Raw genomic sequence first — 24,070 nt, 5'->3', positions numbered from 1 at the left:
AAGCAGAATCCTGCTTTTAAGGTCTTATAGGCATTGCTTTTATTTTTCCAGTCACAGAGTCATAGAATATTGTGGGTTGGAAGAGATCTTGAAAGGTTAGTTAACTAGTCCAGCCCTCCCTGCAATGAGCAGGGGCATCTTCAATTAGATCAGGTTGCTCAGAGTACTGTTCAATCATCTAGAAAGAGAAAAAAAAAGTAATAAAACTTTATTATGCTTGATTAAATAACTGGGTTTATGTTTTGCTAGGGTATGAAGGTGAGAATTTGATGAAGATCTTAAAAGACATTGAGAACAGCTCAGAGATTTTACTGGACAGGTGGAAATTTGAAGTAATACCCAATGATAAAGATGAGAAGGGAGACCCAGTGCCTTACAACATCATCAATAACTACTTTTCTATTGGCGTGGTAAGACTTATGTTTATCCTTAAGTGATTTTCTTTTTCTGTTTTGAATAAATATTTGCATCACATGCCTTCAAATGAAGAACTGTTGGCTAGAGATCATTTATAATGTTGTTTTGCTAGTGAAATGAATACATAGATGACTGACAGCAATTTGCATAAATTTACTTGCTCACATTCAAACCTGAATTATTTTTCAGGACCTTCTACCTTCCCATTTATAAAGAAGATATTTGTGTTGTTTGTAATGGTTTATGAGCAGCTATAATACTAAATTTATATTGTCAGTTTGAAGGTTCTATAAAAACATAAAGGAAAAACAAATCACTTAATAAGAACTCTTAAGTAATATTTTCCATTAGCATTTACATAGTCAAGTAACTGTTTAAAGGAACTGTTGCATTCTTTATTTCTTCAGGGCGGTTTTAAATAAGAAAACAATAATACAAAAAAAGAAAGCCTCTTCTTGGTATCTTCTTGGTTCTGCCTTGTAGGGAAGTGAAGTTCACTTCAAATTCATAGTTTGAATGAATTAGAAGGAAAAGGATTTTAAGCAGCTCTTCATGTCTGAGGAACTGCATCTGTGATTGTGTTTCTCTGTGGTTTTCTATGTAGTATCTACGCTTCTTAATATTAGCAGAATTTCTTTATTCATATTTGATTTGTGATTTGTTGTGAATTTCTGATTCTATTCTGAAGAGTCATTACTTCATACCTCATTTGGGTTTTTCCTGGGTGATTCTTCCTGCCTACGTGCTGAAACCTACACTTGATTGAATTACGCTCTCTTTTAATTTTTACTGTTTTTCCAACGCACTGTGAAAACTAATGGTGACCTACAACATATTGCACATTGCCTCATAGATTCTTGCCAAATATTAAGCACAATCTCTAATCCAACATGAATGGAACTTGCTGTATGAACTTTTTAATGGTATGGCAGAAATTGTGCTTAATAACAAACAATCTGAATGCGTGTATAGAAAGGATGGGAGAGTAAAACTGAATAAAACTGTGCTTGACATGGAACTCTTGATGTTTTAGAGCCATAATTCAGGTTGGAAAGGATTGCAGGATGTCATTAGTTCTAAAGAGGGTCAGCTGTGAGAGCAGATCATATTGCTCAGGGCATTATCCATTTAGATTTTAAAAGCCCCCAAGGATGGTACAGCCTCTTTGGGCAACCTGTTGTGGTACTTGACTGTCCTTATGATGAAAATGGTTTGGGTTTTTTTGGTTTTTTTCCCCTACATCCTGTCTGGATCTCTCATTTCAACATAAATTATCTGTCTCACATCCTCCTGTCATACGTGCCACTGTGAAGAGTCTTTGTCCTCTTAATACCTCCTCATACATAGGTAGTTGTAGTCTGCTATTAGACCTCTCTGGAGATGCCCTCTTACCTGTTAATCACCTTATCTAGTCATTCTTTTTTTTTTATATCTCTCCAGCAATCAAGACCATAAGCTAGATACAAGAATGCTGGGGTAGTTAGTGTTCAAAACTTTGCTGAAGTTGAGCATAACATCCCTTGCTGTTTCCTTATCTACAAATCTAGTTGTTTTATCATAGGTACCAGTCTGAAAGCAATTTACCTCTTGGAAGGAAAATGATACACTAAGTTGAAAGGAATGCTGGAGACAGTAGCATGTGTACATTAAAGGTTTGATTAGTATGTTCAAGCCAAAAAAGCCCTTTCTTTCCTGTGGCAATCTCAAAGCTCTGATATGTACTGTACTATGTCCAAGTACAGAGAAAAAGGTAAGAAACAGAGATGTATGTGTAACCAGCTGTGAATGAATGTGGGTAATGTTAAACCTGATGGAAACATAAAGCACGGAAGGACCATAAAAAGCGGACGCCAAGCCATGTGTCAGTTTCAAAGCAGGAACTAGAAAACATCTAAGAGCAATGTAGAATAAGATAAAGATTTTTCAATTGCTCACATCCATCATTCTGTCAGGATGGCAAGATACCAGAAGAGAAGTTCCATCTGCTTCCTAATAATACTGGAGTCACTGATACGAGCTAAATATCCAAGAAAAATGTGCATTATAGTCAAATCATATTTGCTCTAAAAAACAAAGATTTCATCACCGCAAGAAAAACCAAACCAAAAAAATCTCTTCAAAAATATAGTAGGGTAATCTGAAAATGAAAGCTTGCCTTGGAAAGTCGCAGCTTTGGGGAGCTGGACAAACATAGCTGGTATTATTAGAGGACAAATGAGGAGGCATGACAGAGATGGGAAACATCTGGCCAACTGTCCAACAGTGGAAAGTTCACTTACTGATGTACTTTAGAGAAAATAAGTTATTTTCCCCATAATCTACCCAACCAGCTTTAATAGTCGTACATTTATGCACTAGGTTGATATCCCAGTGATCATCAAAGACAGAGTTCAGTAATGTCAGTATGGTTTTGTTATCACAGACTGTATTCTTGGGCTTGCAATGCATTTCTGCAGTTGCTGCAGTACTGGAATTTCAGTCTTGTCACTTCATTTTGCCAACTTGCTGTTCCTATAATCAGAGGGAGTGCGTGTGTATGTGTGTGTGTGTGTGTGTTGACAGAGTATTTCATTGGACATATTATTTGTCATGGTTAACGTTTTCCTATGGATAAAACAGTTTAACTTTTGCTGCTTTCTTCAAGCGTGCAGCTGCATACCATGAATGGTGGCTCAACAGGTATATGTGGACAGGTGCTTCAGATAAACCTATGTTTGTAACACACCTGGTTTCTTTTACCCTAGCTATTTTTTTTTAATCTGTATCTCAAGCCTGTAAAAAACCAAAAAAAAAAAAAAAACCAAAATGCCAACACTTCACTAATCTAATGCTGTCTTAGAACAGGGAAGTATTTTCACAAAATCAGTAATAATTCTTCAGTTCAATGCTTTAAATTACCCCCACCAAAATAGCCTCAAAATAACACACAAGCAAACAAAATTATCCTCAAACTGAATCACCATATACTCATGACTCTATGCATTACTCTAAGAACAAGAGGAAAAAAGTGGATAATGATACCCTAAAAAGTAAATCCTATCTTTGCAGACAATTTTTCTGAAGTCTACTCTCAGATTGTGCCTAGATTGAGCCATTTTCTTCAGTGATGCACTCATAGTAAAGCATAAATGCACATTGTTAATTATAAAATAGATGGGCCTATATTCTATTCACAATAAATATACTCAGTTGAAGGACACACAAAACAAGATAAACGTGGAAGATGGTGAAATAATCATGTGCTGATTGAGACCTGGGCAGCAGCCATGGAAGATGAGTGAGCAACAGACAATGGGGCAAACTCTCACGTAAAACCAAAACAGGAAAGCAACGTGAGAACATTGTTACCTTGAGAAGGACTTCCATGTGTGCTGTTAGGAAACTCCATAATGGCATGGCCAGGAACTTTACATAGTACTAAGGTATGAAGAAAGAGTTCTTTTAAACTTGGGGATAAGTAGCTTAGTTGTCAAGCAATGCTGTATTGTTGATACTAGTTACTGAAAAGGGAGTGACTGTCAAGGCTGTTTATCTTTTATTGGGAAGTTTGTGAAGAATGTCAAATATGTAGGGAAGCTATATTGCTTGTTTTTAGTGCTTCTCAAATGATAGTCTCAAAGTGAGACAAAATAGGTGTTTTGATAAAGGAAGAAATGCATCATTAAATTTTGATTAAACATTAGAAACCTTGGTTTCCACTAAATGCTTGGTTGAAAGGAGCACGTGGAAGGGGGAAGAAAACATCTTACATACTTAGGGGTAGGAATGTGTGAGAGAGCACAATATCTTTCTGTGCTTTCTCTTCCAGGTGGGTATTCAAGAGACATGAAATCATGCAAAATCTATGGTGAAGTTCTTTTAAAAAACATCTCATTGCTGTTTGATATCTCACCATAAATAATTATTGTTCTTACAGATAGATGAGTTTTTCAGAGGCTCCTCCTTGATTGGAGCAAATAGCTGTAGGCCAAACTAAAGGCATAATCATAGTCACCTGAGAACCTGGACCCTGAATTTTTACATTTTTATGTAAACTACTTGAAAATATTAATTAAAAACAATTATTGGATTCAGACAATGGCTTATATCAAAGAAGGTAACAATTTTTAAACTAAACAACTCATCCATTTCCCATTGACTTTCCTGTTAGTTACTAATAGCTCTTTTTATTGTTTTCCATTTTGTGGGTAATAATGCTGAAAGAAGTTATGAATAGATGTTAGGATGTGAGTCCTAAAGTAGGTTTTCCAAAAGCAAGCATAATTTTGAATTTACTGTTCTGCCACTGAATTAGCTTAGAGTTTAGACTTTATGGAGCCATAATTAGGTCAACATGAATCAGTACTGAGGATCTTTAACCGTAAACATTTTCTTTCTGTTTTCTTTCTTTTTTTTACCATTTGAATAAATCATAAATTTATCTGATGTTAATAGGAGATAAATTGTTATCAGTGCTGTTTAACTATCACTTGAATTTTTGTAATTACATAGTGTATTGCAGAGCATATGCTGCTAGGTCCATTGCAGCTCTGTAGGTAGACTGTTGGAGCATCATAAACTGAACTTGAAAACATCTGCATTGTCTTTTAGTACAAGTTTTTATATAAAGAAATATTACTGAGCTAGACTTTAAAGAAAATTATACTAGATAAAGTGTGGCACAGTGCAGCCTTCCCTTTGTTAAAACAGTGAATACTGTTCTAAAATGAAAGCAGTTCTCACTGGTGTTTGGGTAAAATTCAAGGTGTAAGAATAAACCAAATGATATGGTACTTACTGGTGTTTACAGAAGACAGAAAAGGTTATACTAGCAAAAAGAATTATATTAGCAATCATGTATCCTTGTGTTCAACTTGAAGTGTTCTGTATGAATTACTGATTAGGTAACTCTGATATTCATCTCTACTTTCCTCCTCTTGGGCCAGATTCCATTAAAATTTTTGAACTTTTGTTTTTGACCAAGTTGTAGGTATGTTACACATGTAAAGAACATACATATTGTCTCTGTTCACACTGAAGTGATTGCCTGGTGTTCTGGCTAGGAGGACTGCAAGGGTTGCTACCCTTTAGGAAACCAGCAGTCCCTTAGAGCCTTACATTCTTTGTAGATCCAGAATTGCTTCTCCCTTATCTCCACTGATCACCTGAATACATGCTTTAGGGTAAGCCTACTTAGGACCTTTGCTGTTGATGCTCTTTCATCTACATGCGCTAAAAAGTCGTTTTCAGCAGAAACAAGTTCCTTAGGAAGCTTAAAGCTACAGCTGATCTTATTCAGATTATTTCATTTGCACGAGGTATTTAGGATATGGAAAACATCTGATCTGTCTACTTACTGACACAAGATTTAAATAAGAATCTTCCAGCTTCCCTTCAGCTGAAATGTTGACTACGTGTGCAAATGCATACACAAGAACATATTGGAGGGAAAAAAATGCTCTAGGACAGCAATTAAGACAGTAACCTGGAAGAGAACTGGGATATCCAGATTCCTGTTCCATCTGTTGTTTTTGTCCATTTGATTAACTTGTACATGGAAATTCAGAAAATTAAATTACTCTTTTCTGAAATCAATAGGTAAAATTTTTTATGGCTAAAAGAGGACTTAGGGAAGTAGAACACCTCAATCTTTCATTCAGTCTTTACAACATGTGGTAATTGATTTCATTGCAATATGGCGATATTCTCACTTGGATGATCTACAGCAAAAATATTTTTTGCAAGTGTTTTAAGTTAAGGCAGTAATGATAGTTGAATGTGCCTGGAAATGTTCTGTAAGTTCTTTGAGAAACAAGGCAGTATTATATGCTGGATTAGTAAAAAAATAGCAATTATCACATAGAGGGGAAATTTCATTAATACTAGTAAGTAATACTCCGATCAGGTTGTGTTCTCTGAAGAATTATTATCATAAAGTAGTAAAGGTCTATGACAAAGACAAGTGGACTTTTATGACACCTAGTATGTTACTATCCAAATGCACTATCAAATAGATATTTGGGGGCTCATGATTTAATATTCATCAACCTTAACCAGTCACTAAGAGCCTCTAATTCTGCCAGTAGGGAAAAATATGACTTCTTAATTCTCATAATCATAAATTTGAGCTTATTATGAGTCTGCTTCCCCATCACTATAGTCTAAGTCATCAGCCTACACTTCCATTATACCTTCTTTTTTTTGTTTTTGCAAGACTGGGGAAAAAAGTAAGAAATATCTTACATAGAAGCTGTATTTTTTGTTTTCTCAAGAAAGGACATTCATTAGCATCAACAGAAATGTTGACTACCAGAATTTTAAGTCTCAAATATCAGAGTCTCAGGCACCTCTAACTGACCAGGGGATCACATAATTTTTTTTTTTATATTATTTTGTTATCTATGTTATTTTATGGTATATTTATTATTACAAAAAAAAGTGTTTATTATTGTATATAATATTTACTGCTGTGAATGAATTCAAGTTTTATGTTGGCCCCATATTTTGAAATTTTAAAACCTCTTAGCATTTTGCTATTCATGGTGGTAAATACAAATTTATTTTCTGCATAGGAAAATATCCTGAGGACATTTGCTGATTCAATGCAGAATTTAAGTGCATGCACATCTTAACACTGATGCAATGTGACATTTAAGTATGTGTTTAAACTTTCCTGATCTAATGAAGCAGTTAAATACTTGGGTAATTTTTTAAGCATTTTTTGCATTTTTACTAATATGACTGGACAAATGCATATGTTGAATTCTGGGCATTTGGTGTAAAGTGATTAATTATTCAAGTGGGATTTTTAGGTATACATAACTAAAAATGATGTTTAGTGGTTTGCTGAACTAATATGAACATAAACACATGCCTAAGTGATTTTGTGAGTCCTAATCATAACTTTGAATGTGCTAATGGAATGCTGTGATATATTGCATTATTTCTGTGCCAAGGAGGGAAAGAACACTTCGTAGTAAACAGTATTACTGCTTTGTAATCCAAAACACTTTTTTTCCTGCAAAAAGGGTTAAGAAAATGAACAATTCATCCATGTGCGAATTCAAATGTAATATTACAAGATCCATATTGATACTGGGCTTCTCATAGTTTCAGTCACGTAGCCAAATCTATAAAAATACTTGCTGTATCTGTGGGGAGAGCTCTGCTCTTATTCCGAAGGAGTATGTTCAGAACACTTTAATCCCAGATATGAAATGCTGCTGTATTGGAATCATTGATAGTTCAGTCTATTATCTTGTTTAATTTCCTCACATTGCTAATTTTTGCAAATTATTTATTCTTACAGGTTTTTCTACTTGCATGTTTGAATCTTCTTTACTCTTTTCAGCTTTATTGCTGAAATGTTGAAATTCTTCTGCAGAAATTGTTGGATATAATATATGGCAAATATGATGATGCAGGGTTTTTTGTTGCAGGTGGTTGGTTTTTGCATATTACAGAAAGCCTGTACTGCATGCCATGGAAAGCTGGCTCTGTAGAATAATTCAAAAATAAGAAGCTATAGGAGGCTCTTTGCAGGTTTCCTCTCAGTAATGTGCTGCAGTATTTCCCTGGACATGGAGAATGTGCATTACATAACTGAGATACATTAGTCTTAAGTTTATCTTAGTCTTAAGTCTTACTGCAACATTGCTGGTAGTGTTTCCTGTTAAGTAGTTTCTTTCTGCCAGGGTGGATCTATTTTACCTTCTAAATCCCTGCCATCATATTATTCTACCATTTATAATGTATATGTAGCTGAGAGTTGTACTGCACTGCATGGGATATGGGAGGTACTTCTGTGCAGAGAACTAAAGTTTTTTGTAGCTTACTCTACTGTGTTATGAGTCTTACTACTACAAAAGAAGAATGATTGCCTGAGGTACCGTTTGTTTTATTTCTTATAAGTGTAAAGAAATTCAAATAATTGAAATTGTTCTTCCTATTTGGTCATTCATTTATTTTTATTTTAATGCTAAAGTGTAATTTTATGCCAGCAAATGCTGTAACTTTCTGAAAATATTTACATATATCAAATAAGTTTATTTAGACTTGTGTGTGTGATTCCTGTTACAGTGCAGTAAGAATACCTAGGTTTGTGCTGAATTCACTGTAGATTTTGTCAGGTTCAGTGAAAATACAGTTCTGTGGGCTATATTTAAAGTAGCAAGTAATTTTGCTCAGTGGGAGTGTAGCAATTGATGCTGAGACCCTTCTGTCTGCAAAACATGTAGTTTGGGAATCTTAATTCAAACTGGATATGGTCTGTTCCCCTGCTATGAACTGTCCTAAACATGCTTGTCCTAAAGTGACCTAAATGACTGGTCATTGGTTTAGCTGCTGTGTCCTCATAATATGGAAGGACCATGCTGGCCACACTAAATGTGTTATCTTACAAAGATATCTGGCTGACATGCACCATTCTTTGCTTCAGAGAGAATCACAGGAAGTAGCAATGTTTTGCTAGTAAATGTAATTACTTCTCTACAGTTTCCCATTGAACCTGGAAGAGTCAAACAGGTATACAATGTGTCTAACTTTGACTTATCATCCTCCCCTTCTAGTTTCCCATGTAGATTGTTTTTTCTTCTGTCATTTTAGGTATTTGAGATTCATTTAACTTTTCATGATGTGGTGACAACTAGGCTGAAAACTTTGAACTAAGAAAGGGTCTCTTGTTTTAGATTAGGAGAATCTCATGCACTTGCTAGTACTTACCACCCATTCCTGTCAGAAAGTTATTCTTCTAGCATGGAATCAAAGGCCTAGAAAGTGACTTGTTTCCTTAGTAAAACCTTTGAGAAAAATCATAGGGAGAGTCTTTGGCAGTTGCCTATATCCCTATATCCTTCTCTTTAATATATGGGATTTGTAAAATAGAACAATTTCTAGAATTGAGATGTTAAATTTCATCTGTCAAATTTGTGAAAGCTAGCTATTAAGTAAAATGCAATGAGGCATAACTTTACTAAGGAGATACTACAAGAGATATTTTTTGGGAAGAAATGCAGTAAAATGAAACTTACATTCCTCTGGTGTTCTGTCATTGCGTACCCTAGCTAGTGGAGATTTTGAGTCTCGTTCATGGATTTTGCTGGGGATTTTTTGTTGCTTTTTTGTTTTGGGAGTGTGATGCATTTGTTTTCACAAAGGAAGGGTCTACAGAGCAGCCTCATCAACAGCTGTGGTTACAAGTGACAGTTATAAATGAGAGTATATACCTACAGACATAATTAATCTACAGAGAGCTTGGAACAGCTCCTTAGCTAAATGCAACTAAATCAGCTACACAGTGTGTAATTAACTTATAACTGTATTAGTGCTACTACAATATTATTCATTATATATGTAAGTTATTATTTTCTCCATATGAAATTTGTAATATACTAAGTAATGATTAAGAGTTCATTATAGTATTTTGTTCATATTATCATAATATAATTGTGATGTATGTTCATCTTATTAATGCTGTTATTCCTACTTGTTCTTAAAAGAAATGTCAAGGGAAATGTCAGGAAAATATGATGTGGGATTTTTTTCACACACACTAAGAAGCATCTATTCAAATGACATTGAAATTTTAGTTCTTGTCTAGATTTTGTAATTCTGCTTGTTAGTGATGACAGGAGTGTATCAAGGAAAGGTAGAAGCCAACAAGACTTAATGTTGAAGTCAGGAGTAAGGTGAATAAACTTTAAATTTGGTCATAAGACTAATTCATAGCTTAAAGTAGGAAGAAGAACTGAGGAAATGGCTTGAATTAAAAAGGCAAAGATTTTTAAGATATGTGATGCTAGCTGATGGAACTAAGTTGAATCTGGGAAAGGTTTATGAGATATGCAATCTGTATAGAACATAAGGTGGGCTGTGTGTACCCTGATATCTTCACCTGGCTAAGATGCAAGACATATGTCTCTGTGTACACAGGTAGAACCATGTGAAAAATAGCTCAGATTTAAATTGTAATCATTCTGTTTTCATGTGAGAGTTAATCCTGATAGATGTAATCAAGTTTATGTAAATTAGTTGCTTTACCAACTTCTCCTTGACAACATCATTTACCTCTTTGCCATGCCATTAAAGATCCTGTCCCAGAACTTTACTTTCACAGGTCTGCCAGATCCCTACAGAGTCTTTTCAGACTGTGTGTGTGTAGCTGAGAGGGACCAAAGAAATCTGGCCTTCAAGGTCAGTGTCCGGCCAGCTGAGGATAAGGCCGATGCCCAGCTGCAAATCCTGCCAGCACCCCTCGGCGTTGTAAGGCCTCAGGCTGTGCTGGCTGCAGACAGGCTCTCGCTGCTGACAGGACGAGTAAAGGAGCTGGACACTCACTGGGGGTGAAGTCCGATATATTGAGGGTCCCAAGAAACCAACCAGGGAGTGGCCAAGAGGGGAGGGTGAACCAAGCTTATAAAGGGGGAAGGATTCGAGGGGAAGGGTTTACAGAGGACTAATCAGGGAAGAGAAGGGAGTGAACTAAACATGACAAGCCACATATGAGAACCAATAAGCATAAAGTAAGGGAGGGGCCCCGGGACCACAGCCAACCACAGCCCCCAGAGAGAAGAAGATTCTTGAAACCTGGGAGGAGTGGGGGGTGATTGACTGGGCCCAGGGAGGAGAAAAAGTTTCATCTCCTATAGGGAGATGCGGGAGAGGTGGAATTATATAACTTAAAAGACTGACAATACAAGTGGCGGGAAAACTGGGGAGGGCAGAACCATCTACATAAAATGGGGGGAACAGTACAGTAAATAGGGGAGCAAACGAATAAACTTAACGAACACACTACAACACATGCAGACTCAAGTGGCCATTGAGGATGTGAAGTACTTTTATTTCTGAGAACACAGTATAAAACCCAATCTATGATAGGTAACCAAGAAGGAGATCCAATTTATAAGCATTTTTGATCAAGTTAAATTTATAGGTATTTAATTATAGACATTTAAGAAATAAATTCTTAATAATTGCTTAGAATTACTTATTGATTAGGAAATTAGGAGTGTGATTGGCCACTGGAAGTTTTTTCTCTCTGTCTCATAATTCTGATTGTCTTAGTTTAAAAGAACAGTTCACCTGTTGATTACATGCAAAATTGCTTTTAGCACTAGAAATCCATTAGAGATACTGATCCTTTGGGTGCATAATGAATAGGATATGTTGTTATTTGGTGTGTTATTTTTATGTAGTCATAACTGCTGTGTTCTTGGTTCTATGAGTTAGAAAGATCAGTAAGAAAGGCATTTTGGACACTGACAGAGGGATAAAGAGAACAAATCAACTGCAGAAATCTTTGATTTACCATGGGCACTTCTGTAGATTTAAAGGAGGAATTTGATGTGTGAATTGGATGTTAAATAGGCACAGGGAATTGTTACTTTGTCACCCACCATACAATCATATGTATAGTATATAACTGCAGTCAGTCTTGAGGCCAGATAGAGATTCTTTTTTAAGATACTCAACAAATGCTGTTTAGGAAGCAGTTTATGGTTTGGGGAGACTTGCATATATACATATGTATATGAGAAGACCTCATGCCCCAAAATATGTTAAAATAGCAATAGTGTATCATAAATTTAAATTATATGCACTATTGAATTTATGATATAGGTTATCCAGGGAGGAAATATATGAAAATCTCAGAGACCTAGAGTTGTCATTTAGCATTATTTACATATCTAGAGAGTTGGTTGCTTAATTGATATTCCTGTGGTGCAAAAATATTCTTTATATCTCCAGATCTGCATGTTTTCTACATTTTGATGGCAAAATCCCAAAAGAAACATGATTTAACTAAACTGAAAGTGGGTGGATTTAGCCAAGAAACACTTAGTCTTGTGTTACCATCTGAACCAGGTGGAACTAGAAACAAATTGCTGAACATAAGTTATTCCATGTCCTTACTGGAACAATTTGTACTAAAGAGCCTCTACAGACACAGCACAAAAGGAACTCTCTATTCACTATTTGTGATTTTACAGTTTCTTCACTTAAACTGGAACTCTGAGGGTATAACATAGCATATTCTTTATTTCTGTGACGATCCCAAGACTACTTAAGCTTATAAAATGCCAAAAAATGGGTCAAAATTGTTGCTCTTATGCTGTCATTTTAAGTTACTGGTGATGTCACCAAGGCTGAATGGACTGATGTGGCGCTCAGGAGCAAGAGCTTTCCAGAGCATCCTGCCATGCAGTCTCACCAGGCAATGATTCCCACCCAGGTCCCTGGACACCACAGTGTGCTGTGGTACAGCGTGCACCCCCTTGCAGCTGCACCTTACTGCAGCACCCCCATGCCACATGCACACTCTCCAATAACTGTGTCTGGTAGGCAGAGCACCTTTCCAGGGCAGCTTGTGGCACCATCCAGGTAATGAGGTTTCTGTGTGGGGGGCTGCCCTTGGCATTACACTTAGTATGGCTGCAGTGGAAAGACTCTTCATGCATCCATTGCAGTCCCTACACCGACAAAGGAAGGGCTCCTCAGCTGCTGAATTGTCTTGGGTGTTCGCATATGCTCTCCTCACTTTGCTGCCCTGGCTTTTCATGTTTCCCTTTTCACTGTGGTCTGTAACTCATGATGTTATATATTATACTTCTTGTTGCACCAGTGTAGGTTTAGATCAGATATTAGGAAAATTTTCTTCGCTGTGTTAAGTGAGCTATAGGCAGGCATTGGAACAGGCTGCCCAGGGAAATGGTGGAATCACCATGCCTGGAAGTGGTAAAAAATGTGTGTTTGTGACACTTTCAGGGATGTGATTTATGAGTGAATATGGCAGTGGATTGGACTTTATGATCTTAGAAGTCTTTTCCCTCTTAGATAATTTTGTGGTATGAAAGAAGCATCAAAATTGGCACCAGTCACTTCAGAGCTGCTCATGGTATTAGCCATTCATAGTTTCTGTCTAGAGCTGTTATCTTAAACATTCTTTGCCACATTTATCCCATATTTAAAAAATAATTAATCTGTATTGCATGGTATTGCATTGCTTCTTTCTTAGAATTATTCTTGCATTCAGGTAATCCAGAATGTTAAAGAAAATAAATGGGACAAGCCTTAATATTATCTGGAGAAGCAGATGTAAATTGGGATTTTCTGGACTTTTATGCAGCAAAGTACTTAGGAATAGCAAGATGCACAGATTATATGGATCCAGCCCTGCCAATCTTGGCCAAATTGAGAAAAAAAAGCCCCAAATTCTGTAAAGCCCATAGTCTGGGAGTGCAATTCTGATGCATAGAGGGCTTGTCCAAATTACTGCAGCATTTTGATTCCCATAGAGAGTGGCAGGGAAAAGATCTGCTGCCTTGCATTTGTAAAATCCCATAGTTGGTGAGTAAAAGAATTTCTCTTGCCATTCTTCCCCTTTGAGAAAACTCCATGTCAAAGGGGGTGATGTCAGCTGTTCACTGATGTGTCTCCTTGTTTGAAAATATTGTCTAACCTAAAAGACACAACACTGATTAATCACCTACCTGAAATATCCAACCACATTGCCTTCTGCTAGGATTACAAGGAAGAAAGTGTGCTTACTTTTGAAACAGCAGTGGCTGAAGAATCTTAAAGGAGGGGAATAAAAGCATTGTCATAAGCGTTAATGCTGAGGTAGAAGTTGGGTAATAATGAAAATGTCTTTTCACTCTGGGTTTCTACTTGCCTTTCTTGATTTCAGTGATAGTTTTGGTATGGTGATGATATTTATTCTGTTCTGCACTGATTATGTTGTGAAACTGAGAGGAATAAAGGCTGTGCCAGTGTCTAGAAAAAAATGCTGTGTTAAGACAAAAAGAATCACTGTGGTGGGAGAGTTCTGTGATAGTTCTTCAGGAAGATAAGTATCAGTTAAAATACTGACTGTTTTCTGCTTTCTTAGCAAAATAAATCTGAAAAAATACAAATTTAAAAATTAAAATGAGAGTCTAATAAGAAAAAAGTAATTTTCTATGATCATTTTTGAACTTATTAATAAGCACAGCCTTAGTTAAATGACATTTCCCTTCTTAGGCATGTTATTGACATTTTGATATGAGACAGAGAGACCTTTAATGAGATCTCAATCAAAGGTAATATTTATATAATGATACATGAATTCATAAATGCTAGTCAAATAAAAATGCTGTAGCCCATTTTGGCCTTCACCTTATGAAAATCTGTACAGGTCATAAGATGAAAAAGCTCAGTGAATGACGACTAATACTCTCACCTGATTGTCTAATTATTTCTGACTAATTGTGTGAGTTAATGTTTGAAGCTTAATCTTGCAATATAACTTAATTCATCACCAAGGAAAAATGCATGGGAAAAGACTGAAATTTTCTCCCTTGCTTAACTTATGATCTCTTTAACTTTTGAGTTTATGGTGATTTCTCTTCTCATGTGAAAAAGGTAGCATTTATGTAAACTGTATGTTAGCTGCAAAAGAAATGTGCAAACAAGTAGACAGATCCTTAAAATTCCTATTTCATGCCTTTGTTTTTTCGATTGTTTTACTAGCCAAAATCCCAGTCTAGTACATTTTGTTGTAGCTTCAGAGGTCAAAAGCCTATGGAAAAAATCAAGTTTCCCAAGGTCCATCCAAATTCACCTTGAGCACTCCCAAGGATAGGGTGTTCATGGGGCATCCCATAACTTTCTTTGTGTGTTTTAAATTTACACTATAAAGCACAGACAAAATAGTAATGCTATTCTTGTACTTTTGTGTACTTGTGTTTGTCTTCAAGTAATCTGTTCCGTGGATTGTCCATTACATGGGTAAGGATACAGGTCATGCTGCCTGAGTGTGAGCCCAGAATCAGAGCAGCCTTCTTCATGTGATGCTGTTGTGTGTGCACACACTAGATCGGGTCAGTGGTAGCTTGGGATGCTCACTTTCAGCAGCACTTTTTTCCTTTGTTGCACTTTTTTTCCCCTGTGTTTATAGATTACTGATGTTGTGCTTAATATGGTTCTTCCTTAAGCTATGCCAAGTTCAGATATTTCAAAGTGCCTTATAATCATAAATTTTGACCTAAAGCTTAAATTACTTTGTTACATAATCTACACCTATGTACGTTATGTACATAGGTGTACATTATGTAAGAAAGTAATGTAAGCTTTAAAATTAAGCTTCTTCTCTCACAGAATCTTCACAACCTGAAGAAAATAAATTCCTTAAATTATTTCTTGATGAGTAAAGAAGGAATATTATACTTGGGATTTCTAATTTTCCAGGTTATATAGGTTGTAGAGGTGAAATGAAAAGATAGTAAATGAGTTGTGGTTGATTTTTAAAATACTGGTTTTAGCCATATTGTTACTTAGTCTAGATTTATCTGTTTGAGATAGGCTACCACTGTCTCAAGAGGAAATTTTTATTTTCAGGAATTCTGAAAAGCTTTGGGTCACTTCTGTCTAGTCAGATTTATCTATCCAATTTTGATATTTAATTCGGAAAATTTCTAATTTCATTATACTGCTGCCAAATTATTTTCATCTTGTTGTGCATTGTTGTTTATTGTTTTCTTAGGATTTGTGTTCATTTTTTTGTTTGTGGGGGTTGTTTTTGGTTGGGGTTTTTTGTGGTTTGTATTTATTTTGTGGTTTGGTTTTTTCTTTTTTTTTCTTTTTTTTTTTTTTTTTTGTTGATTTGTTTTAGGTTTTTTTCCTTCTATTTTCCAGAATTTCAAGGGAAAATTCATGCCAGAAAATTACATGAACAGCAAATAATCATGAGGATCAATGTTTCTGAATTTTCAGATCAGATATAAAATGAAGTTTACAATGTAAAGCAGCACTTAATCTTTGTGTGCACAATATTAGATATCATATTTGCTTATATGGCACTAACGTGTTTATGCAAACAAAACGTTAGAAAGTTGTGGGGCTAATGAAATTGGGTTCTTGTACCTTTTTGTTGCCACATTATACCTACATTTCATAACAAATTGTCAAAATTTTAAGTAACTACCTCACCTCATTTCATTTTGTAACCCCAGAAGTAAGTACACTTGTTATCACTTGATTTGCAACTACATTCATGTTACTAGTTATCCATTAAAAATGGCTCTCATGAATAATGAAAATAAATCCCCTTTCTACTCCCATAGCAAGAGGTTTTAAGTGCTACCACCTGGCATCTTAGCAAAAGATCATAATAACCATGTTTTCTTACAATAGTTCATTGAGAGGGTACATGGCAAGAATTAACAAATTTCCACTTTTAGAGCCAAATATGAAGCTGAGTCTCTACTCAGGCAAAAATCAATGGCAGCTTTGCCAGACCAAGACATAGGTGGTTGTTCTTACCACTATGGTTTATAAAATCTTTTTTTATCTTAACTATTTCTGTTCTTGTTTGTTCTCTAGTACATTTAAAGTCAAACTGCTCTTCTTTTCCCAATATGTGTTTGGCCTTCTTTTCTACTTCCTCCATCTATCTGTTGACTCATATCTTCATTTGTATTCACCCCATCACACTTTTTTTCCCTCTTTAAGGCTGATTCAGTTATCCTGTAATGCCCATTTATTACAACCTCATCTTCACCACTCTCTTTTTAACTCTGTTACTTATCTGTGTGATAGAAATTGTTCCTGCTTAACAAAATCAGTTTCTAATTCCATTTAGCTAAGTAGGTTCAACTGCTTTGTGTGGACATTGAAGCAGTTTAAAAGTGGCTAAAACAGTTTTAGCTTAACCCAATTAAACTAAATCAATTTTGACCACTCTTTAACCACTTTGAAAGCAACCACACAAATGAGTGCATCAATTTTGACTAAATTAATTTAGACAAATCAGCAGATTTCACATCTGTAATCCTTTAGTATCTCTTTTCAAATTCTTTCTCACCAGATCACAGAGTACCACACATTTTCTTTTTGATCCAGTACTCCAATTTTCAGACCAGGCTGATTCTGGAATACCTCTGAAAATTGTTTCAGATTATCAGACTGCAAAATACAAAGTCTTAGAACAGAAATAATGGTTTCAGACAAACTCTGTTTCATTGCACAACACTGTGATTAACTTAATGCTAGCGTACAGAATACATTCTTGGAGATCAAATTCACTATCATTGATTAGTGTACATTTCAGCCTATCAGAAAGGTTAGCGGGGCTTCTCAGATACCAAATATTGGAAATAGCAAGGGCACATTTCAGGAATAAATTATTTAACGAGCATGTTATCTGGATCAACCTCAGTCTTTCCTCTCTTCTCATTTCTAGGTGATAATAATTGTTAACCAATTCTAGGGGTTTTTTTAACCCTTTCAGATAGCTAGACAGGCAGAAGATTGCATACCACAGAGCAGCAACACAGAAGCACTAATTTTCAATGTTTAGTAATCACTTAAATATAAGTTCTTGCTTGAAGGACAAATATGATCCTTGAATTTCTTCTGAGGGGAAGACTGAGTAAACATAACATGCCTTGGATGCAGTCTTGGTAAATTTGTGCAGCTGTGACATCCATATTTCAAAAAGGCTGTTGAAAGATTCAGGGAATTTCAGAAAAGTGTGACAAGAGTGGTTCAGAAGATTTAAGAGCTTTATTGCAAAAGACAGTGAAGAGACAACTTGATCAGTCTAAATGTACCTTAATGGGAAAAAAATACATGGTAGTCAGCAATCTGTTAAGATAGTGACGTTCCTCAAGATATAAGCTGAAACTAGACAAACCAAGGTTGGACATGAGCCGCTGAAACTTTGAACTTTAGGAAATTAGTCAGGGACATAATAATCTGCTTGCTTTCATCACGTGAATTTTCAGCTCAGGATGGTACCAGTTCTGGGAAAAAAATTGTAGCTCAGGAAGACACAGTGTTTAGAAATGGTAGTGTTCAATGTTCTTTCCTATTTAGACAGGAATCATAATAAACCCTATACATGCAGGGAATCCTTGGTCAGTGGAACATTTCCCACATAACTGTAATTATACCAGGAATTCTAGTTCCAAAGGAAAGAAGGAAGGGAAGCAGCAGCACACATGGGGGCTGTTGCTGGGGTTGCTGGAGTTAGTTCTTCCTATTCCAGCTTGCCAGAGCTCCTCTTGACTTCTTGCTTCCCTTTCCTGTCCACAGTCATTTGCTGCTCTAATGTATGTAATGGTATAGTATTGGAATATGCATCTGCAACACACCACAACAGTATAGTGCTGCACATGTGTAGCAAAAGAAATTTCAACAGAGTAAATATCAAAATGAAAATAAGCATGATTTTTTGAAAGCAACAGAATAGCAAAGTATTACAAAGAGCAGAATAATAAAATTTAAGGGTATCAAACTATAGTGTCTCAATGACAACAGTACTTCTTTAATAAGCTTTTATTTGATATGTAATACTGTGGACTTCTTATCTGCCTGTTATCATGAGGAAGAATATTTTATGTAAAGGAAAATGTGTGGAAAAGTAGTGGGCAAATTTCCCATTTCTTGCAAAACTAAAATATATAACAGTTTCATGTTTAACAAGCTAGCCTGCTTGATTTGAACCATATTACATATTTCTTCATAGAATGGTTCATAATGTTCTCAAAGTATTGTCAACGCAAATACTTCACCAAAAAACATTCTGTTCTTTAAATGTCTTCCTTCATCACATCATTTCAGTCAATCTCCTCAGCCTTTACTCCCTCTTCTGTTTAAAATCTCAAAAAGTGATTGCAGTTGATATGTGCCATATGAGGCTTCACTGAAGCTATTTAAAGGCTACTGAATTTAAAAGACCCAATTGATTCATATGACAATTTAGAAGTGGGGTTAACGGCAAGAATAATTTTGTAGTGTACAGAAAAAAATAATTGAAAATGGTGCAGAAAAAGAGCATGTACATATGTGAAATACAGCTGAAAAGCAGCATAGAATTGTTATAAGGTCTCCCTCACCCTTGGCTCATTGCTTAAACTGTGTGGATCTGTATCATTTTGTGTACCATTCCTTTTTAACTATATTTGAAGTTAAACAGCATGTATGGTGTCTTTTTTCTGTCAAAAAGAGTGACAGCTTCTATAATTCCCTTGTTTCACAGAGTATAAATATTCCAATGAGTGTTTTCATGGTTGCAGTCATTGAGTTTTAACATGTATATTTATTGGTTGCTTGTTCTGATAATTTATGGTCAGCTGCCAAGAACAACTAAGCCTTGTAGTTAAAGATGTTTTTTCAAGTTAGACTAAAAAAATAAGGTTTCTAAATCTAAAAACATGTAAAATAACAGTAAATTCTTCTATTTGGGTGATATAGGAAAGCTGGTAAATTAATACTCGATTCCCCAAGATGTGACTTTCTGGAAGTCCCTGCTTACCATTAATTTGCATAAAATTTCATATGCAGACTGTAAACAGTTATGAAAGTGCTACTGAGTAATCTCTAGCTCCAGAATGTATTACATAGCTTTGCTGGTCAGGTCAAGTTAGAAGATTGCATACTGGGCCTTATATTCTTCTTGAAAATATATAGACATATATTCCTGGTGGGTGGGATGTAAAACCTGTCTAGATGGCTACAAAAATCTGTGTTTTTCTGCTAACTTGGATATATAAAACATGTATATTGAACAGCTAACCAGTTACAAACACCAAGTGGATATAGGTGTCTTATCTTTACATTCTTGATTTAGCTCTAAGCAGCAGAGGCAAAATTTGGTATTATTAGTTGGAGTACTTAACAGCTACAAGACTGCAAGGTCAAACTGTCTCAAATGAATGCAGAATGCATGGTAATTACAATGAAAAAATAAAAGCAGACTAAAGTTTACTTGCAATGAGGCTCTTTGTAATTCAGTCACTATATAAAGATGTCTCATGTCAGTGCATATTTAGTGAAATGGTTAATGGGGTTAATGGTTAATAGCCCTTTTATTCCCAGTGCTGTGCCCAAAGCAGTACATATCTTAACCTTTCTGGGATTCAGGAAATTTAATATCACAAACATTTGGCTATGAAGGCACAGTCTTCATATTTGTAAAAGCTGATGATGAAGTTATACCTTAGTTTGTCGTGGTTTACAAGAAGAAAGAAAGTTTATATTCTCTTAGATAAATACATAGCATCATTATCACATGTGCCCAGAATAGCATCATTATGCAGCATTATTTATACCATACGTGGGCTAAAGGACTGGAATGTCTTCAGCTTATGGTCCCATCAGAGGGAGTCAATACATTCCTCCCTAGACTGCTTTTCTAGCCAGGTGGTTGAAACCTTATGTTCTGCTTTGTGCAGCTATTACCATTCCTGAAAGTGAGAGGCCCAAAAGTATGATAGAAGTGAGAACCAAGATTTGTTTTCTAAGTATGGGTCAAACTCCAGCCCTTCTGGAAAGTGGTGTTTTGATGCCACGAGGAGTAAAATAGCTTATAATTTCATAGTGAAATTTGCCTGGAGATTTGCACTGTTGAACTTTTTATAAGCTACTGCTTCCAAACACATTCCTTTGAGGAATCATACAGGACTTCTTTTGGTTTGTAAGGGTTTTTCACAATACTTTTTTTTGAGCCAGATTATACATATTTTGTGCATTATATACATTATACAAAAGGGAAAACAAACTCAAAACCCGTATTAGCACAGTTCTGCTTTCTATGTACCTATATTTGCTCTTGCAAAGCCAGCCAGATGAAGTCAATATTTCCTAGAAAAGCATGGGGAACATTTATTCCACCCAGACTTTCTAATGAACTGAAGTCTTGTCCCTTTACCTGGCCAGAGTTCTTTTTAATTGTGCTTTTGAATTTGCAATGACATAAGACATCTTATATACTGACTGGGTTAAAGAGTCTCACTGCAAGTAAAACTGTACTTTTTTTTCATTACCATTACCATTGGCAAGTGCCTGCCAGTAAGAATTATGGCATTAACTAATTAGCAGTCACTACCAAGGCATAAATCACTACCATAGCCCTCAGTCAGTGGTTTTTCTCTCGATATAGGGATTTGATTGTGAAATTTTGAGACCCACGATCAAGGTCTTACTGATTTCATAGGTCTGATAAAAACACACGATCCCATAGAATCCTTGAAGAATTACATGTTTAAATTCCAGTTGTTCTGGTCATCAGTCTCTACTGAGTAAACCTCTGCAGGCAATTCTAGCTGTTGGTGCTTTTTTTAACATTAATTTGTGAGTTTTCCATATTGCATTACAAAACAAGTCCACCAAAATTTTGAGACTGTTTTATTCTTGCACTGGATCAAGTTTTAAATAATATTTTGGCAAGCATCTAAGTACAGTACAACACTGAACCTGAATGAAGTGCATCCAAGTATGAAAGGGTACTAGCCAGCACTGTCAGAATGCCATCTAGACATTAATTTCCCACATAAAGGGTTTACTAGCACTTTGCATGTAAGTTGTATAACTTGTGACCAGCTGCTTCCGTGTGTGGTGCGTAACTGATGGGAACATATGGCTTTAATTAAGTAGCCTATTCTAGCTGATTTTTAGGCATCTATCCACATGGCATACAATATTTGTTGAATCCAAATCAAGTTTCACAGCTGTCTCTCGAGATAAACTGATTGACTGACATGAGCTGCTTTTAAACATTGTCAGGTTAGTTCCCATAACCTCAGGAGATTCAAATAATGGGAATAAAAGGGCTCAGCCATATGCATGAAAACTCATAGGACTAGATTTATATATATATATAAAATATGTGTGTGTGTGTATTTAACATTTCAGGCTAACCTTAATGGATTTCTGTAGCTACTGATGTTGGAACACAACAACTCAGAGGCCAAATGATCAAGAAATCTCCACGTTTTTCTGATTTGGCTCTATCACTTCAGCATCGTGTACAGTGGTTTGACACCAACTTGAACTTCAGTAGTAAGGACATGCATAGCAATTGAAAAGTAGAAAAGGATTATTATCAAAGTGCAGAGCTGGTGCCTCACTGGTTCACATCAATGTAGAACTGGTGTGTATTTCCTGGTTTTAGGAAGAAAAGTAAAAAAGCCACCAAATGCAACACAACCCTTGTTGTGTTAAATAAGCATTTGTTTATTTATTAAAGGCACTGAACATCAGCTTAGTGAATCTGCATGTGATTAACTGATGTAAAGAGAAGAATATAAAAATTAAGGTTATGAAATATAAAGAAATCCATCCATCTTATGAAATTGAAATTGTATTCTCAGTAATTTTTTTAGCAATTCATGCTGAAGGAGAGGACAGATAATCACAGCTGATCTCACATAATACACTGCCCATATGCTTTCCTAAATGTTTCATGTGTAAAATTAGAAGTTTTGTATGTCTCTGGCAGGATTGAGTAACACCTTATGTACCTGAGCTACATCTCTAGGTTTACTTTTTTTGTTTTACATCCCAAAAGGTTGTGTTTTATTACACAAGGAATAGAAAGGGAAACATGGGCTAAAAAGGATTATGAAAATAATTTCAGAGGCCATGAAATTCTTCTTGGGTAAATTAGGTACTTGGAAAACTGATTGAATCATATAATGAATTCTGATTTACTGATTTTCTATAGTATAGTGGTGATGGCAAGAGCCCAAAACTGACAAGTGCTGTGAGGGAAGGGTGAGAGCACTCTAAATGCCAAGTTTGGAACTCTGTAATTAATAAGCTGTCTCTGGTCTCTATTGAAGATAAACTAAATATTGTGAATTTGAGAAGATATATTAGCAATGATAACTTTAGTTAGAGTCCATGATTTATACATCTGTGGTAGACCTGTGCTCTGTGACTTGTAACACTCTTGAAAATACTGTAGCGAGCTGGAATGTCATTTAAGGCAGAAGAAGTAGTCAGAGGATGCAAGTGAAATATGCCTTTCTTGACACATCTACATTGAACAGTAATATGAGCCAGACTGAGAGGAAGATGGGTGTGTGACTCTAACAAAGGAATAAGGAAGGTAAATGTAACCAATAAACCCCTCAAGGCTTACTCATTCATGGGGATTAGGGGTGGAATAGTTTCTTTAGTCAGATAAGATGGTATAGAAGTTGGGAGAGATGTTTATTACTACAGATAGTATTGAAATGTGTTTTATTGTCATTTTTTATGTTATGTTTCATACTTGAATGACTTCTGAATTTTTAAATCAAGAACTTGCTCCTTTTTTCTAGAATGCTCTTTCATATTTAAGCTTACATAGAATTTAGTGTGAACTATGATGTAAATATTAAATGCCAGATTTAACAGAGCTGATAAATCCAAAGGAAGTGATATTTTAGATAAAGCTTTTCATGCCTCCAATTCAGGACACTCATGACAAGAAGTGACCTTTTGTTCTGTATTTGTATAGCTCTTCTTTGTCATTGGGTTCATGGCAATAATTCTTAAATGCTGTGTTAATACAAATAATAAATAACTGTGGCCTGGCACAGGGCAACAGGAACAACTTTTGGGAGGCAATCAGTATTTTTGGCTGCTAAAGGCAGAATTTTTGTAGGTCAAGTAATACTGCTTTCTCTGTTCGCACCAACATTTTTAACCAAATAGAACCAATCTTTTAGAATTAGTCTCTATGCAGTTAGGCTCAGGAGCCTGGGGACTCCAGAGGGTCCATGTCAAACTGCTTAACTCAGGAGTTTGCATTTGGAACAACATATACCTGCAAAATTCATGGTTCTGTCATTTAGCAGCTAAACCACTGCTGTTTGGAAACCATGGCAGCAAGATATTATGATGTCAATAAGAAAATGGCTGTTTATGA

The 24,070-nt window shown here is 35.7% G+C and overlaps 1 protein-coding gene across 9 annotated transcripts in view; it reads left to right on the top strand.

Moving 5' to 3' along the window:
* Nucleotides 1-24,070, top strand: part of DGKB (diacylglycerol kinase beta) — a 389,837-nt gene that overhangs the window by 200,799 nt on the left and 164,968 nt on the right. For all 9 annotated transcript variants that reach the window (XM_074536770.1, XM_026798569.2, XM_005480832.4 and 6 more), the window contains one exon: nucleotides 250-410. In XM_074536770.1, coding sequence (XP_074392871.1) covers nucleotides 250-410 — 161 coding nt within the window. The remainder of the gene's footprint in view (nucleotides 1-249; nucleotides 411-24,070) is intronic.

Source organism: Zonotrichia albicollis, chromosome 1 (genome assembly GCF_047830755.1).
Source record: "Zonotrichia albicollis isolate bZonAlb1 chromosome 1, bZonAlb1.hap1, whole genome shotgun sequence".
Classification (NCBI taxonomy): Eukaryota; Metazoa; Chordata; class Aves; order Passeriformes; family Passerellidae; genus Zonotrichia; species Zonotrichia albicollis.
This window is presented reverse-complemented; position numbering and strand designations above follow the sequence as displayed.